The following is a 17,230-nucleotide window of genomic DNA, read 5'->3' on the forward strand; positions in this document are numbered from 1 at the left end:
CAGACTCCCCGCCGAGCAGGGAGCCCGATGCGGGACTCGATCCCGGGACTCCAGGATCATGACCTGAGCCGAAGGCAGTCGCTTAACCAACTGAGCCACCCAGGCGCCCTGTTTTCTTTTTTTTTAAGATTTTATTTATTTATTTGAGAGAGAGAATGAGATAGAGAGAGCATGAGACAGGGGAGGGTCAGAGGGAGAAGCAGACTCCCCGCTGAGCAGGGAGCCCGATGCGGGACTCGATCCCGGGACTCCAGGATCATGACCTGAGCCGAAGGCAGTCGCTCAACCAACTGAGCCACCCAGGCGCCCCGAGGGGGATTCATTCTACCCCAGCCATACAAGCTAAGAATTGATGACAGAGAAGCTCTGTGTGGGAAAATAGCGTCCTTCTTCCAGAAAAAATGGGTGCCAGGCAGGCAAAACCACATACGTGACCTACAAGTTACTACAGTAAGAGGTAACACATAGGCAACACTTGTATATACGAACTCATTTGGTCCTCACACAAATCCTCTGAGAAAAGTACTATTGTTTCCCCCATTCTAGGGATGGAGAAACTGAGGGACAGAGAGGTTAATAACCACCTCAAAGCGTTCTCAAAGGGATTAAATGGCCCAATGGGGATAAGATGCTTGGCACAGTGCCTGGCACAAAGTGAATGCTCAGCAAATACTGGTGATTTCTGTGTGATAATTGTTATCATTGGGCCAAGACTAAAACTTCGTCTCTGGTCTGGGCTCCCAGTTTCTTGGAGAACCGCCCCCCCCTCCCCCCGCTGCGTCTCCTACCCAGAGTGTGAAGAAATCACAACTTCACAAACCTGGATGGTGTCCGAGGGGTCAGCTGGTCCCTGGGCTGGTGCCCTCAAGTCAAGTTCAGGGGGCTGGAGAGAGAGAGAGAGAGGGAGTGCCCGCTGCCCAGGCTCATGGGCTTCCAGCCAGACTTACCTGCCCCCGCAATCTGGAGGGGCAGCTCTACGCCACCCCCCCAGGGGAGGGAGCCCCAGGGCTGCTGTAGCTCCCATTTTCCCTCCCTGCGGGGCAGCTCTGCCTCACCAGTCATTTTCTTGGCAGCTTGGCACCAGAGGTTCACTCGGTGCTAAAAATAGGCTGTGTTTAGACACTCTGAGGCTCCAGCTGGAAACACGAGCTGCAGTAACCAAATGCTGCCATTCTTGCAAAGGGGGCCTCTTGCCCTCCCCCTTGTGGAAACTCACACTGGCCCTCGGAGGGAGACAGGGATCATGTCATCCACCACATTCGGTCGATGGGGAAACTGAGGCTCTGAGAGTTCTCATGCAGAATGGAGAGGGATGGAGCTCATAGTGAGCGCCAGCTCCAGCCCTGTGTGGGCTGTCACATCGGACCCTCCCAAAACCCCAAGAAGAAGACTCTGTGGTTGACCCATTTCATAGAGAGGAGACCGCAGTTCACAGAGGTGAGGGCACCTGCCCCGAGTCTCACACCTGTAAGCAACAGGAGAGAATGCTGACGGGATTGTGGTTTCCAACACATAACGGGCAAATGAAGACCGAGAGGTGAAGGCCCACGTGTGCCCCCTGCTCGGGGTTGTAGATGCGCCGTCTGTGGGCTGGGGAGAACCATCACCTGCCTTACGGGTTGCCGGGAGGGAGGAGTTGGTGAGAATGTGTTTGCAAAGCTTTTGCATGCAGTGTCCGGCATGGGACCGGCATTCAACAAATGACCGTTCGCTTCATGTCCCCATTCCCTTTGGGGTTAGAATTTCTGTCTGGAGAGAGACAGAGAGGGAAAGAGACAGCAACTTGGGAATGGGGAGAGAATGACAGAGGGTCATGAGAGGCAGAGAAGTCTTTGGGGTTCCCTTGGGGAGGTGGGACTGTGGCTCAGCGGGGACCCCTGAACCCCAGGACCACCCAGAGCTGAGAAATGGAAGATACTGTCTCCACAGAGCCCTGAACATTGTTCTCTGAGGCTGTCCCCAGTGTTCTGGTGACAGGGTTTAGGTTTAAGCCGCCAGGGGAGGTCAGTCCCCCGACTCTTTTCACTCATGTCCTATACCTCTTGGGGACTGCCTGTGCTCCAGATGTTGGGGCTCACTTGGAGAGAGGACAGACAGGATGCCCCCACTTCTGTGGAGTCCAGCTTCCAGGGTGCCCTCCCTCCCAGCACTGGCAGGTGCGTGGGTGGCTCAAGTCAGCACCGCCCCCGGTCCCCTGGAGGAGCCCCCCTCCTCAGAGTCCCTTCCCGGGTGGGCCCCGTTCACTCCCCACATCACCAATGCCTCCATCTCTTTCTGTTCCCTGCCAGCTTCTAATGAGCTCATTATCCTCTTAAAACCCATTTGGCACCCACTTAGAGAAAAAATGTGTTGAAATAGAAAAGAACAAGAAGGGAACAACAAAAAAGGACAAGACCCAGAAATATCCTGAGAGACAAAAAGCCACAGGGAACACGACAGCCGGAATCTCTGCCGTCTCCACAGCAGCAAACGTGCTGCTGAGGCAAATGTCTTTGAAGGCTGTTCACATGCGCCCTTGAGAGAAGCGGGGCGGGGGGTGCTTTCCTGGAGCACCTACTATGTGTCAGGCACTCTGTGGACATCTTTAAATGCAGTCCTCCCAGCAGTACATCTTTTGGGAGGTGTCAAGATTCTTACACCCACTTCACAGGCGAGGATCTTCAGTTGGTGAGAACAGGTGTCTTGACCTAGTCACACAGCAGGTGGGTGGAAGAGGCAGGTCTTGAACCCAGGTCAGTCCACCTCCAGAGCCCGTCCTCTTGCCTGTCTACTTCTAGAAGGGCTGGTGTCCCCCTGCCCATCCTCATGATGGCTGCTGGCTTTTCTTCATCCTGGCCCAGCTGCAGAAACATCTGGCATGTATGTGATCTGCATGGAATACCATGGGTCACCACCCACTGCCTGGAGGTTTTCGAGCTGTGACCATGAAATGTCACTGGTTCCCCACGCATGCAGTTAGAACATCATCCAGACTCCTGAGCTTGGCCTTCAAGGCTTGCCATGGCTGTGTGGCCCTGGATAGATTACTTAATCTCTCTGAGCCTCATTTCTCTCCTCTGTAAAATTGGCTACAGATCTCCCTCGTAGAACTGGTATGAGGATTAAGTCAGAGTACCTATGTGTTGAGAGCAGTGTCCGGCACATAATAAATGTTCAGTAAACATTAGCTATTAATATTAATTGCTGTTCTATATCTTTTACATACATCTCTTGCAGGATTTATCACTATCTAGTATAGTGATTTATTGTGGTGGTTGATGAAGTTGCTGTCCCCCTCAGTAGACTCTGAATTCTCTGAAAGTGGGACTCTGGATGATTTATTCCTGCATCCCAAGCACACACAGTAGGCAAGCAACACACGTTTTTGAATGAATGGAAGAACGGGTAGACGGCTGGATGCACGGAGAGCTGCATGGATGAATGGGCTGCTATAGTTCAGATGGATGGAGAGATGAATGGTGGATGGATGGATGGGTAGGTGAATTGATGGATGGGCTAAGGAATGGACAATGGATGGATGGATAGACTATGTTTTTTTTTAAATTTTATTATGTTAATCACCATACATTACATCATTAGTTTTTGATGTAGGGTTCCATGATTCATTGTTTGCGTATAACACCCAGTGCTCCATGCAGTACATGCCCTCCTTAATACCCACCACCAGGCTAACCCATCCCCTCATCTCCCTCCCCTCTAGAACCCTCAGTTTGTTTCTCAGAGTCCATAGTCTCTCATGGTTCGTCTCCACTCCGATTCCCCCCCTTCATTTTTCCCTTCCTACTATTTTTTTGTAAACATATATTATTTGTTTCAGAGGTACAGGTTTGTGGATGGATGAGTAGGTGGACTGATGGATGGATTAAAGGATGATGGGCAGATAGATGAATCCATGGATGAACAGGTGGTTTGACTCCACAAAAGCATGGATTTGGGGCTGTTTTGTTTATTGATCTATTCCAAGTGCCTAGAACAATAACTGGTGCCCAGTAGGTGCTTAGTGCTTTGTCCTGGAATGAGTAGGATGGCATATGGAGGACCGACGGAATCTACCTTGAACCACAGTTAAAACTCCCATGCTGCTCTGGATTAGGAGGGGCTGTTACCATTCTGATCCTCCATTGGCTGCCAGTTAATCCTGTGCATTGGCCAAGATTGTCATGAGGCCCCCTGCTGGTGATAATAGGAAATCACATCGGCCAGAAGGCTGTTTCCTAATTTACATTCTGTTTTCCTCCTGGCTAATGATCCTTAACGTTTACTCATAAAGCAGTGCCCTCGGCCCTCCGTGCCCATCACCATTACCTGAGGGCACCTCGTTACACCTGTAGGTTTCCCCTTCTACCAGAAATTCTGGTTGGAGAAATCCAGAATCTTCCTACTTGACCAGACTCTCAGGTGATTATGAATTGGATGCTCCTTGGACCACACTCTGAGGGGCCCCCTGTCAAAGAGTGAGCCGCTGGTCGCTGGGAGGCAGTGGAGATGGGCTGCTGCCTCAGGGTCTCTCTCTGAAACCCCAGCTGATATCCAGTCCACGTGGGACAAAGCTGAGTCACAAAGGCAGTGGTTATGAGCTGTGGTTTTGCATTTGGACTGTCCTGGGTTGAAATCCCAACTCTGGGTTGGCTATGTGGCCTCAGTTTCCTAATCTGTAAAGTGGGGAAATTGTTACCTCCTTTAGGAACACTGGGAAGAATGAATGAGTAATACATGTAGAGGGCTTGGCACAAAGCTGGGCATGCTGTAGATGCTAAGTAAATGCAGAGCAAGTGACTCTGTGGCTAAATAATCCTGATTTCCTTTTCTTCCTTGGATAGAGGAGAGGGGCTAGGGCTTTGATCTCTCCCACTCTAGAATGTGAGCCCTGTGAAGGAAGGGACTTCTCTCCAGAACTTAGGACAGCGCCTGTTGCATTGTAGGGGCTCACTAAGTATTTCCTGGGGTGGGGGGGGGGGGGGAGGGTGTGTGAATTTCATCTGGTTCAGAATCAGCCCGGTCCATCAGGCAGTTCAGCAAGGACCCTAGAAGGTACTTTTTGGACTTAAAATAATTCATGAATCTGTGTATATTTGACAAATACATAGGAAATGCGGGGCATAAGAACTTGTGCTTGTCCAAGATAAAGCTTGTCCCAAAATGTGGGCCCCGTAGGAGTCAAGCCCCCAAATTCCCAGTGTGGTTTGAAAAAAGGCAGGGATTCCAGAAGACCCAGCACTGCTGGGTGCTTTAGGACATTGGTCCCCTCCCTTCTCTGGGCCTCTGCATCCCCCTTGAGAAGGTTCAGGAACCCTTTGAGCTCTGGCCTCTGTGAAGGGGCTTCTTAAATCTGTGTCCATACTGTTTTGCAGGTGGCAGCCCCGAGCCTTAATGCTTGAGCTGATGGAAGCCTGCCAGCTTCTGTTTCCATGAGGTGGACACACTGAGCTTGGCCCCCAGCTGGGGAAGGGGCCAGGAAACCGCCCTGAGTGAAATCATCCAGCCCTGACAGGCCTGAGGAGCCAAGAAGAGGCGAGAAGCGAGCCGCAGTGCTGGTGGCCGGTGGAATTCTCCTGCGATTGCTATGGTCAAAGTTCTTTGGGAACTCTCTGACGCAGAGAACAAGATGTAGGAAAATGGGACCAACTCCCGGGTGTTGGGCCCCTTTTGTGGGCCGGAGAAGCTCACCTTGACCTCAGGAGGGCCAGACTTGGCCTACCACTCTGGTTTCGGCCCTCACCTTCACGGAGGGAAGAAGGCTGCACACCCCCAGGGGTTCCATCCCTGAGGGAAGCTTGGGAAACACAGCCCCCTCCCTCCTCTTCCTGAACACCCCCACCCCCCAACACCCCACCAGCCGAGCCCCAGCGAGCCAGTCCGGAATGATCCTGCTATGGCCAAGCTCTGGTTCAAATTCCAGCGGTACTTCCGCAGGAAGCCCGTGCGTTTCTTTACCTTCCTGGTGCTCTACCTGACGGCGGGGAGCCTGGTCTTCCTGCACTCTGGCTTCGTGGGCCAGCCTGCTGTCTCCCAGAACCAGGCCAGCCCCGCCGCGGGGGTCCCGGCCGAGGGCGCCGAGCTGCCCTTCTTGGGTGACCTGCGTCTGGGCAGAGGCTTCCGGGACGCGGGTGAGGCCTCGAGCCTCGCCCGCCGGTACGGACCCTGGTTCAAGGCCAAGGACGGGAGCGAGAGGACCAAGCTGGGTGATTACGGTGGAGCCTGGAGCCGAGCCCTCAAGGGCAGGATCGTCCGGGAGAAGGAGGAGGAGCGAGGTAAGAGGGGTAGACCGGGACGGTGGCCAAGGAGAAGGGAGGGGCTGAGAAGAATATAGGAACAACCACCAGGTCTCAGTGTTTAATGGGAACCACCTGCCATGCAGTTACCACTATCGACATGACAGGGGCTCCGATGTCACCCCCATTTCAGAGGAGAAATGGGAAGCTCAGAGAGGTAAAGTAACTTGCCCAAGGTCACACAGCTTGTAAACAGCCAAGCATGGATTTGGACCCTACATCTGTCAGAGTTCAAAGCCTGACACTTCCTCGCAGCCTTCTCAGGCTTGTTAAATAAATACACATGAAAATGAAGCAGCATCGACTGAGCACTTACTGTGTGCCAGGTACTTTTCTAAGCCCTCTACGTGTATTGAAGTGTTGCCACGATTCTGCGTGGATGGTGCTCCATTCCCATTTTAGGGATGAGGAAACTGAGGCACCACGAGCCCAGGGCTGTGAGAGCTTCTGCTCTACCATGTGGCCTGTCGGTCCTCCTCGCTGGATCTCTTGGGGATGGCTCCTGGAGGGCATCATGGCCCTGGGCATATTTCCTTGCGATTTCTTAGCCTTTCAGTCAAAAAGGGCTCTCCTTTGTGAGTGCAGTACCTTACCTGATTTCCGCTCGGCCCCACGGACTTGAGCAAGGAGCGTGATCCTACACCCAGGTTACACTTCCGGAAACTGAGGCTTGGTGAAGGGAGACCCTTGCCCAAGGCCGTAGAGCGGTAGAGTTGAACTCAAACCTGCCTGGCCCGAGTACTCGGCCTGCTAACCATCTCCCAGAGTGGGCTGAGGTCTGCCCAGCGTCTGCCCAGCGTGCGGGGGCGGAGCCCGCAACCCTGCCGCTCCGGAGATGAACACAAACGCACGTTTTGGGAGTCCGGACCAGATGGTTTGGGAAGATCCACCACCAATCAGGGCAGAAGGAAAACCTCCCCAGCCTTTGTGTTTCCTGCCACATGTCACACTTCCGCTGTGATTCAGCTCCTAGAAAACCCCTTCTCTCACCACTGAGGGAAACGGGATTAGCAGCGGGGACTCACCCAGGGGAGCACATTCCCCTGCTTCAGTCCCACCCCATACCTGGCTCAGGAGCCAGCCAGGAGACCCCACCTTCCCACCCTCGGGGATTTCCTAGAAGCTGCCTCTTCCAAGAATGCAGCGTTCACAGGGAGGTGAAGGAGAAGGTGGGAGGTGGCAGAACAGATTGGGGCACTTGGATTTGTATTCCAGTTCTGTCCCAGCCAGCCGTGTGTCTAGGCACATGGCTTTACCTCCTCATGCTTCAGTTTTGTCGTTTGTGAAGTAGGGACAGCGATCCCTCCCGTCTGGGCTTTTCCTGAGAGCTCACTGAGACAGCACTTGGCACATAGTAGGTTCTTAAAGGTGACCAGGAAACTCTCGTGGATCTGCCTGTGGAAGGGACCCCATCTTGTAGGCACGGGTGAGGTGTGAGGTGCTGCACTGATGGAGAAATCGGGAAGTGGCTTTTCTTTCCTTCTCCACCCACCTGGTTGTCTCTCTCCCCAGCCACTCCCAACTCCTTCTGGTAGTTTGCAAGCCCCAAAGTTTGTCACAAGCCCACACCTTAGGATATACTGTTACCTCACCTAGGATAAAGTCCAGAGTCTCCTACTGTGGCTACCTCTCCAATCTCATCTTGTAACACTCCCCCTGTCCCCCTCACCACCACACCCTGCCCCACTGTCCTTCTTCCCTTTTGCTGAGTGCACCAAGCCCATTCCTGACGCAGGGTCTTTGTATGGCCAGTTCCTTCTATGTGGGATGCTCTTCCTCTGTATCTTTCCATGGCTCCCTTCCTCCCTTCCTTTGGGTCCCCAGTCAAACCTCGCCGTCCCATAGAGGCTTCCTAAGTACAATAGCCCCACTTTGTACCTGGTCACAACCATATTCCCCGGTTTTATTTTTGTGACGGCACTTACCATCATCCAGAAGCATCCTCTTGATGTGTTTGCTTCCTCGTTTGTAGTCTGCCTCCCCTCCTAGACTGTCAGGTCCATGAGGGCAGAGATGTTGCCAGTCTTATTCCCATCATTCCCCCCTCCCCGAGGGGGGGTGGGGTGGGTGTCTGTTCATTCAGCACCTGGGACAGCACCCAGCACAGCCCTGGTGCTCAGTACCTACTTGGTGAATGAATGAAAGACTGGATGGACCCATGAATGAATGACCATCCCTCTGTCTGGAGTGCCTCCCAAGGGTCAACTCCACTCTTCCTCCAGCTCTCATCTTCGTTCACCTCCAGGAAATTGTCCCTAACACCACCCCCCCACCCCCCGCCTGGCCAGGCTTGATCAAATGCTCCTCCTTCCTCTCTGGTCCTTGTCAGGGTCTTTAGGTTAAGTGATAATCGCCTGTGCTTGTCAAGGTTCCAGACAGAATATGAATTCCTTGTAGTGCAGTTGATAACAACACTCACAACACCTCCCAGTTGTTGTGAGAGTGAACTCTCACTGCCATTACTACTAACGATTACTATCATTTCTTGAACACCTACGTCATGCCAGCCACTGTCCAGTTTTTCACATATTAAAGATTTTTTTAAATTTTATTTTTGAGAGAATGAGTGGGGGAAAGGGCACAGGGAGAGGGAGAAGCAGACTCCCCCTCTGAGCAGGGAGCCTGACACGGGTCTGGATCCAAGGATCCCGAGGTCACAACCCGAGCCGAAGGCAAACACTTAACCGACTGAGCCACCCAGGCACCCTGTTTTTCACATATTATTTGAATGGAATGATACATGTAAGATGCTTATCACATCTCCTGGTTCATAATAATAGGTCACTTTAATCGGTGGTGTTATTATCCATAGCAGTAATAATAGCTACCATCTCTTGAGTGATCATTAGGGGCTAGACCGTGTTGTAAGTGCTTCATTGCCTTATTTAATTATCACGACATAGGAAGTTAGAGGCCACTGTTGTTCTGTGTCACAAATGGGGAAACTTTTAAACTCAGAAACCCAGGTCACTAAGATTTGAAACAAGGTCCATTTCTTTTTTTTTAAAGATTTTATTTATTTGACAGAGACACAGCGAGAGAGGTAACACAAGCAGGGGGCAGTGGAGAGGGAGAAGCAGGCTTCCCACGGAGCAGGGAGCCCTATGCGGGGCTTGATCCCAGGACCCTGGGATCATGACCTGAGCCGAAGGCAGACGCCTAATGACTGAGCCACCCAGGCGCCCTGAAACAAGATCCATTTCATTCCAAAGCTTGTGAGCCTTTTCCTATACCATACTAACCCCTCTGCCCCTGGACATCGGATATATTTTATAAAATGTAAAGAGAGAAGGAAGAGAAACTAAGAAAGAAGCCCAGAGCCTAGAGCTCACAGCAGGCAGCCTTTGGAATCAGGCGGCGTTATTAAGAAAACACAAATCCAGCCTGTCCTTGATTAACTTATTCAGAGTTCAGCAAGGAAAGACAACGTATTAGATTAACGCTAATAAAAACAAGACGCTGCTTTGAGCTGACGCTGAACACATTTGGTTTTTCTCTGAAGCTGGCAAGGGCACTGCTTGATGCAGTGATGCGGGCCTGGAGCTGTAAAGGATTCAGAGCCCATCATGGGCTGGGAGGGGAGGGAGGAGCCGCTCACGGGGCTGGGCTGGGGCCGGGTGGGAAGTCTGACTTCCCAGGTGGAGCTGGCCCCTTGGATGTGCCACACACCTTGCCGGCTCCTTTAACCTCCCCCAGCCCTGGGAGAGCCTGTGCTCTGAGCAACCAAATCAGGGTCCCCCTTCCCGTTCTATAGCTTGCTGACTGTGCAGCTTTGGGCAGGTCACTTCACCTCTCTGAGCCTCCCGATTCCTTTTGGGGCTAAGAAGTACATAAGAGCAGCCAGCTGTCATGATGATTACCTAAGATGAGTCGATTGTGTGCTAAGTGCCAGGCACTCTCTGAAACACTTTGTACCTATTACATCACGTAATCTTCATAAGGAACCCAGTGAGGTGCACGCTGTTGTTAACTCCATCTTACAGGGAGGAAAGGGAGGCACAGAGAGGTTAAGGCACTTGCCCAAGGTTGTCCAGCTGGAGGAGGGAGTAAACTAGCAATGTGAACCTTAACCATCATAGCACCTCACTTCTCAGTATACAGGAGGTGCTCAGCACAGAGCCTGGCAAACAGTAAGCACTTAAGACATGCCAGCTATTATTATCGATACTGTAATCCAGAAGAAAACAGAGAAGCATAGAGGTGATGGGGCTTGCCCAAGGGGACACAGCTAGTCATAGGCAGAGCCTGTGCGGAAGCCAAATCCAGTTTGAATTTGAAGCCCGGGCATGAAGAAGGACAGGGAGAGAATCAGTCTGCATTTTTGGAAGAAGCAGCAGGGCACCCATTCCCCATCTCCTCCAGTTGAAGATCCAGTCTTTGCAGGCTGTTGAGGTCTGGTCTGTGTCAGGGACTGTGCATGCATACCCTCAGCTTCCCGTCAGGCAGCAAGTGGAGCCCCTTTCACGGATGAAGAAACAGAAGCTCAGAGAGGTTAAGTGACTTACTCAGTGTCACACAGCTGCCAAGAGGCAGAGCTCACTCCAACCCGAGTCTGAGCCTAAGCTCTTATTCTTAACCGCTGAGCTGTACAACCCCCAACACACTCCATCCATCCATCCATCCATCCCACATTCATCACACGCCTACTGTGTGCCCTGCCCAGTGCTAGTTGGTGGAGACACAGGAATGATTCAAGCACAGTTTTCTCCTCTGAGGAACATTCACAGCCCCTGGGGGGCAGACAGGCAAGTAAAATGATAAATTTATATGTTCAAAAAAAACTTGGTCCTGATTATCAAAATCACACCTGCTCATTGTAGAAAACTTCAAATGTATAGAAAGAGAGATGAAAATAAAAATGGCCCGAGCCTCATCCACCTGCAGCCACAGTCCACACTGGGTGTCTTGCTCTCCTGCCTCTTTCCTTCCTGTGCGTATTTACGAAGCACATACTGTATTTAGATAGCATTGTATCTTGCTTTCCCCCATGCTAGCACATTTTCCTTGTGGTAAAAATTTTTCTGCCATGAGCCTAAATTATTTCCAATTTGAAAAAGTAATGGACAGTATCTGGAGAATTGTTTAGAACAGCATTAGGGAGTGGTGGGCCAGGGGATCTGGCATCCCAAGGGAGGGATCCCGTTCAGCCATGGGGGTGCCTTCCTGGAGAAAGAGATTGTTGAGCTGAGTCTGTGGGATCTGTAGGCTTTGAACAAAGTGAAAGATGCATCCCTTGTACCCCACGGAAACCCGGGTATGAGCAGAAAATTTCATTCTCTGCATTAGGAAACCCAGACAGCACTGGAATGGTCCTCTTGAAGGATGGAAAATCCAGGATGGCAGGAAAAATAACTCTTGAATCTCTGCCCTGTGCCAAGCCTGGTTTCAAGGCTCAGTGTATAGGTTAAGCCGACTTACAGTCCGTTTTAACAGTCCGTTTTAACAATACCCCTTGTATTCCTGTTCCAGCGCTGCTGTAAGAAAGTAGCGGAACTAGGTGGCTTAAAGCAACAGGAATGTATTCTCTTGCAGTTCAGGAGGCCAGAGGTTCAAAATCAAGATGTCAGCCAGGGCGTGCGCTCTTAAAGACACCAAGGGAGAACCTGTTCCATGCCTTTCTCCTGGCTTCTGACATCGCTAGCAACCATTGACATTCCCTGGCTTGCATCTGCAAAACTCCAGCTTCTGCCTCTTTTCACATGCCTTCTCCTGTGGCTCTGTGTCCTCAGATGGCCATCTTTTTATAAGGACGCCAGTCCTATTGATTGCCCTGCCCCCACTCCGATATGCGCTCATACCTTAATGAATCACATCTGCAATGACCCTGTTTCCAAATGAGGTCACATCCTTAAGTTCTGAGCTCAGGATCTCAGCCTTTTTTTTTTTTTTTTTTTTGGTCGGGGTGAGGGGTCAGGGGATGACACAATTCAACCCATCTCCCTTCTTTGTTATTCCCGCTTTCCAGGCAGGAGAATGATACCTCCAAGAGCTTGGACTGGAACCCAGATCTGGTTGACTCCTGAGCTGGTTTTCTTCCCGCACTCCATACGTAATGCCTCCTATTTGTGAATCTAATCACAGACAGTAAAGAAGAGGAGTACAGATCCGTTCAGGTTTAGTTATCCTTTTAACAAATTACCTTTATCAAAGAAAGCAAAATTTCTTGAAAAGGAAGATTAATTGAAGAAAAGGAAAGGAAAGGGGTAAAAAAAATGCAGTCGGGAGGGCTCTATTCCAGATGCCTGCATTCTCCAGGGCTCCCCCCTCCTTGATTCCTGCGCTGGAGATAAATAGTGTGGCCAGGGCGACTCTGCCATTTCAGCAATATTTGGATAGCTGCAGAGATGAGCTGATAGATGGTGTGAACTCGGTCATTTCTCCCCCTTCAAGTGGCCTGTGACTTTGTCCCCGTATTACATACCTAACGTCCCCCTCGTCTTGGAGACATCGTGCCACCCCAGCAGGATCCGAAGGCACGTCACTGGGGAAACCACTGAGGCGGGTTGGCGGGAACCACACTGATGGGGTCAGCAGGTGGCAGGCACCAGGGGCAGGGATGACAGTTGTGATGACCACAGCCTGCTCGGAAGGGTCCGTGGGGAAGGATGCACCAGCACTCGCCCAGGACAGGGAGGAAACTGATTCAGTGTTTGTTTCCTGACTCACAGAGCTCAGCCCATTCATCAGGTCAAAGTGTGTAACACGCCCGTGTTTCTCCAGGGTATTCATGAGGGACTGTGTATCTCCCCCCCCACACCCCGCTTTGAGCACCTGTTGTGTGAGACCTCGAAGCCTGATGTCTGGCCTGGTGGGAGGACTGAGAGGAGGTGGCACAGCATTTAAAAGCCCAAGCTTTGGGGCAGATGGACCTAAGGTCAAATCCCAGCTCTCTTCCAAGGGCCCCTCTTCCCTGCCCCCCCTGCAGCCTCTCCCCTGGGCAGTCTCTCTGGCAAGGACAGAGAAGTCCTCCTCCCAAGCTGAGACTCGCTGTGTTACAGGGGGAGGGGGCAGCTTTGGAACGGACAGGCCTGGGCGTGGATTTGCTCTAGACCCTCAGAGCTGGGTGGATTCAGGCAACTTAGCTTGAGCATTAACATGTGAATCAGTACCACTTTGGTGGCAAGGGACAAAAACCCATCTTGAACCAGCTTAAGCTAAAGAGGAAAATGCATTGTGTCTTGTCACCCAGCTGCGGAAGGGACTGGAGTTTTCGAAGGAGTGACTTGTGCCCTTTGTCTCTCTGTGACTCTCCTCTCTGCTCGCCTCTGCGTTGGCTTCATGCTCCCAAACAGGCTGACTTTGGTGCTAGGGAGTATGGCTCTTGGTCGCTCTGGGCTTATAGAGACTTGCCGGTGTCATTAACCCAAGGGAAACAGATTTCTTTCTCCTAGCTTTGATCTGCAAGAATCCAGAGTGCGTCATGTGCCCTTCCCTGGAACAATCAAGCAGTCACTGGCTGGTGGGAGGGGCAATATAATTGGCCTGCCAAGGTCAGGGGCGGGTAAGGTCTGTTAAGAGAAAAATAGAAGAGGTGGTGCTTTGAAGGTGCAAATGATATCATGACAGTCCCCCCTTCACTCCAAAGTGGACACATGTATCCTCTGACTGTTGTTACTCTGAGGATCAAAATTTCATCTAGCAGGATCCACTATCCCACATAGAGCCAAATGCCCCTACCCTCACCCTTAGGTGAGACCAGCCGAAGCCATAGCACATCTCATTTCAAGCCCAGTGGATCCAGGGGCATTAGCATTTCTCCCCATCAGGTCTCAATGTGGCTCTTGGTGATCCTGGACCAGAAGGAAGCAGACCCTCCCCACAAGTAAAACAGTTGGAGGACAGACCTGGGCTTAAATTAGACGCTTACAGGGTGTAGGAACTTGGGGCAGATGTCATAGCTTCTAATTCTACTTAGAAAAGAGGAAAAGCAGAAGTAACATTTGTGGTGACTGGTCAGAACATACACCATATGCCAAAACTCAGACTCACTTCTAAGGCAGGCAGGTGTAATTGTCATTAGGATCAGCTTCCTCATCTGTAAAATGGGTTAATAAGAAGCTTGTGAGGGTGTGAATGTAAAAAAAAAAAATAACGCTAAGCAAAATGAGCCAGTCAGAGAAAGACCTACCATAGGATTTCACTCCTATGTGGAATTTCAGAAACAAAACAGAGGAGCGAAGGGGGAAAAAAAAGGAGAGGGAGACAAATCAAGAAAACAAACGCAACTCTTAACTATAGAGAACAAACTGATGGTGACCAGAAGGGAGGTGGGTGGGGGGCTGGGGGAAATAGCGGATGGGGATTAAGAGTGCATTTATCGGGGCACCTGGGTGGCTCAGTTGGTTAAGCGACTGCCTTCGGCTCAGGTCATGATCCCAGAGTCCCGGGATCGAGTCCCGCGTCAGGCTCCCTGCTTGGCAGGGAGCCTGCCTCTCCCTCTGACCCTCCACCCTCATGTACTCTTTCTCATTCTCGCTCTCTCAAATAAATCTTTAAAAAAAAAAAAAAAGTGCATTTATCATGATGAGCACTGAGTAACGTACAGAATTGTTGAATCACCGTATTGTGCACCTGAAACTAATGTAACACTGTACGTTAACTGTACGGGAATCACCTGTTAGAGAGAGAGAGAGAGAGAGAGTGCGCGCACGTGCACGCGGGAGGAGGGGCAGAGGGAGAAGCAGGCTCCCCGCTGAGCAGGGAGCCCAATGCGGGACTCATCCCAGGACCCAGGGATCATGACCTGAGCTGAAGGCAGATGCTTAACTGACTGAGCCCCCGAGGTGCCCCAAAACTTTAAAAATTTTTAAAAATTAAAAGGAATTGCCCATAGTACACAGCATATAGTAAGTGCTCAATACGTGGCTCCCCACACAGTCTTTTGATCTGACAGCAAAGACCTCATGCTGCCAAAATAACTTTCCCCCGCTTCCTCTCTCCCTCCTCCCACTCCCCCCGCCCCCACCTTCTCCGATCCATCCCGGGATACTCTGTCCTTTACTGAACTGTGTTTACTGAGCCCAAAGTTCACCAGAGGCTCCGCCCCGCAGCTCAGTTGCGAACAGCACCCATGCCCCAGTTATGGGGCCAGGACTCCCTCTGTGACAGGAAGGCCACACACCATAGAGCAAGCACGGGGACAGGACGTGGGCTTCTCCACAGCTGTCCCCATCTGATGTGCCCGCTCCAGGGAAGCAATCTTTCTGTTTAAGCTGGACTCTTCTTAGTCAACCTCATCTTATAAAAGAAATTCAGAGTGATCAGGATGAGGCCCGTCTCCAGCGGGGCTGACAAATTCTGCACTTAGCAGGCTGGCACTGAGGGGCACGATTGCTCGGGAAGGAGCCTGCACCCTCTGCTAGAGCCCGTTCTCCACCATAAACGAGGGGGGCACCAGCCCACAGCTGAAAGAGTAGGCCAGCCAGGGAAAGTGACCCATGGCACGTCATATTGTCCTCAGTCATCCTCTGCAAGGGCTGGTGACATCCTCCCGTTACCTACAAATGGAATAGTGGAAAGAGTGCTGGTTTGGGGGTCCCCTAGACCTGGACTTAAATCTTCCTTCTGCCACCACTGAGCCTCGGGCTTTAGGCCAGACACTGGACCTTCCCGGGCCTCTGCTGAGTCATCAGAGAGCATGGGCTTACCAGCACTTCCCACTTCACCTGGGTCCTTGCAAGGATCTCTGGATTCCAGAAGTAAGCAGGGATTCAGAAAACGGGCTCTGCGGCCACATCACCCGGGTCCACCCTAGCTCTGCACATACCAGCTGTGTTTCCTTGGGCAAGTGACTTCACCCCTCTGGGCCTCAGCTTCCTCTTCTGTATAGAGTGGGAATATTAGTACTTGGAAGATCATCGTAAGGATTCAGCGAGACGGTCTGTGTAACCCACTTAGCAAAGCGCGTGTCCCAATTCTGAGAACATACAGGGAAAGACTGTTTCATAAACTGAATTGTGGTCTTCATGTGCAAGAATGACTATTTACTGTGAAGTACAAGAACATATTTACTACTTTAAGAAAACTCTGTGTATGGTTTACAATTGGTTTTTATACGTCATTTAAAAATTTTCTTTGGATGAAAGCACTCCCCTTGGCCTGCATGTAAGCAAACTGTAAAGTACCTGCACAGCACTGTGAATGGCCAGATTCATATTGCACTCGTTTTCCTTTGTGCCGATTACGCACAAGACGCTATGGTAGAAACATTTATGCAGATCATTCCATTTTGACCTCACTGGGTTAGTATTTTCATCCCCACAGTGAAGGGAACTAGACCTTAGAGAGGTACCCTGGCCCAAACTGACTAGGCTAGTGCCTGGAACTGACCAAAGTGGGAAGCCTTTGAGGCTATCCTCGGAGGTATCCGAGTCCACATGTCCGAGGAAAAGTAACTATCTTAAGGCAGCCTGTAGAAATGAGAACACGCCGTTAGCTGTGTCAAGCTCTTCAGAGCTGTCTCCATATGGGTCTCGTCTGTGTGGTGCTTGGACAGTGACCCTGGCTTGGCTCCCTGGGTGCTCAGTTGTCACCAGTAGAACCCAGGGGCTTGGCCTTAACCCTGGCCGCAGAACGGTCCCTTCCTCCTCTCTTGGCCTCCACTGCCCTTATGGGTCAGGGTCTGCCAGCCCACGTGACTTTCAGTCTGTCATTTCTGCGTTTCTGCCCAGAGGAAGGAACTGGTACCAAAAGGTCAAGAAGGCCACGTAGCCACAAGGACACTGGTTACCACTGGTTTGCAAACCCTTTTCTGCTCTGTCCCCAGCCAGATCTGACTTTTCTCCTCTCCCCAAAGCCAAGTACATCGGCTGCTACCTGGATGACACCCAGAGCCGGGCCCTGCGAGGCGTGTCCTTTTTCGACTACAAAAAGATGACCATCTTCCGTTGCCAGGACAACTGTGCAGAACGGTAGGGCCCTGACGTCCCACGCTCCATTCATTTCAGACTCCTTTCCTT

At 51.4% G+C, this 17,230-nt stretch overlaps 1 protein-coding gene across 4 annotated transcripts in view; it reads left to right on the forward strand.

Annotated features, from left to right (window-relative positions):
• The window catches only part of WSCD2 (WSC domain sialate O sulfotransferase 2), a 111,657-nt gene that overhangs the window by 55,436 nt on the left and 38,991 nt on the right, over positions 1–17,230 (forward strand). For 3 of the 4 annotated variants that reach the window (XM_081801955.1, XM_006733161.3, XM_031027976.2), the window contains exons 2-3: positions 5,352–6,251; positions 17,068–17,182. In XM_081801955.1, coding sequence (XP_081658081.1) covers positions 5,873–6,251; positions 17,068–17,182 — 494 coding nt within the window. In that variant the 5' untranslated portion in view covers positions 5,352–5,872. The remainder of the gene's footprint in view (positions 1–5,351; positions 6,252–17,067; positions 17,183–17,230) is intronic. The other variant, XM_081801957.1, reaches the window with a different exon arrangement.

This window comes from Leptonychotes weddellii, chromosome 13 (genome assembly GCF_054177405.1).
Source record: "Leptonychotes weddellii isolate Sample4059 chromosome 13, ASM5417740v2, whole genome shotgun sequence".
Lineage (NCBI taxonomy): Eukaryota > Metazoa > Chordata > Mammalia > Carnivora > Phocidae > Leptonychotes > Leptonychotes weddellii.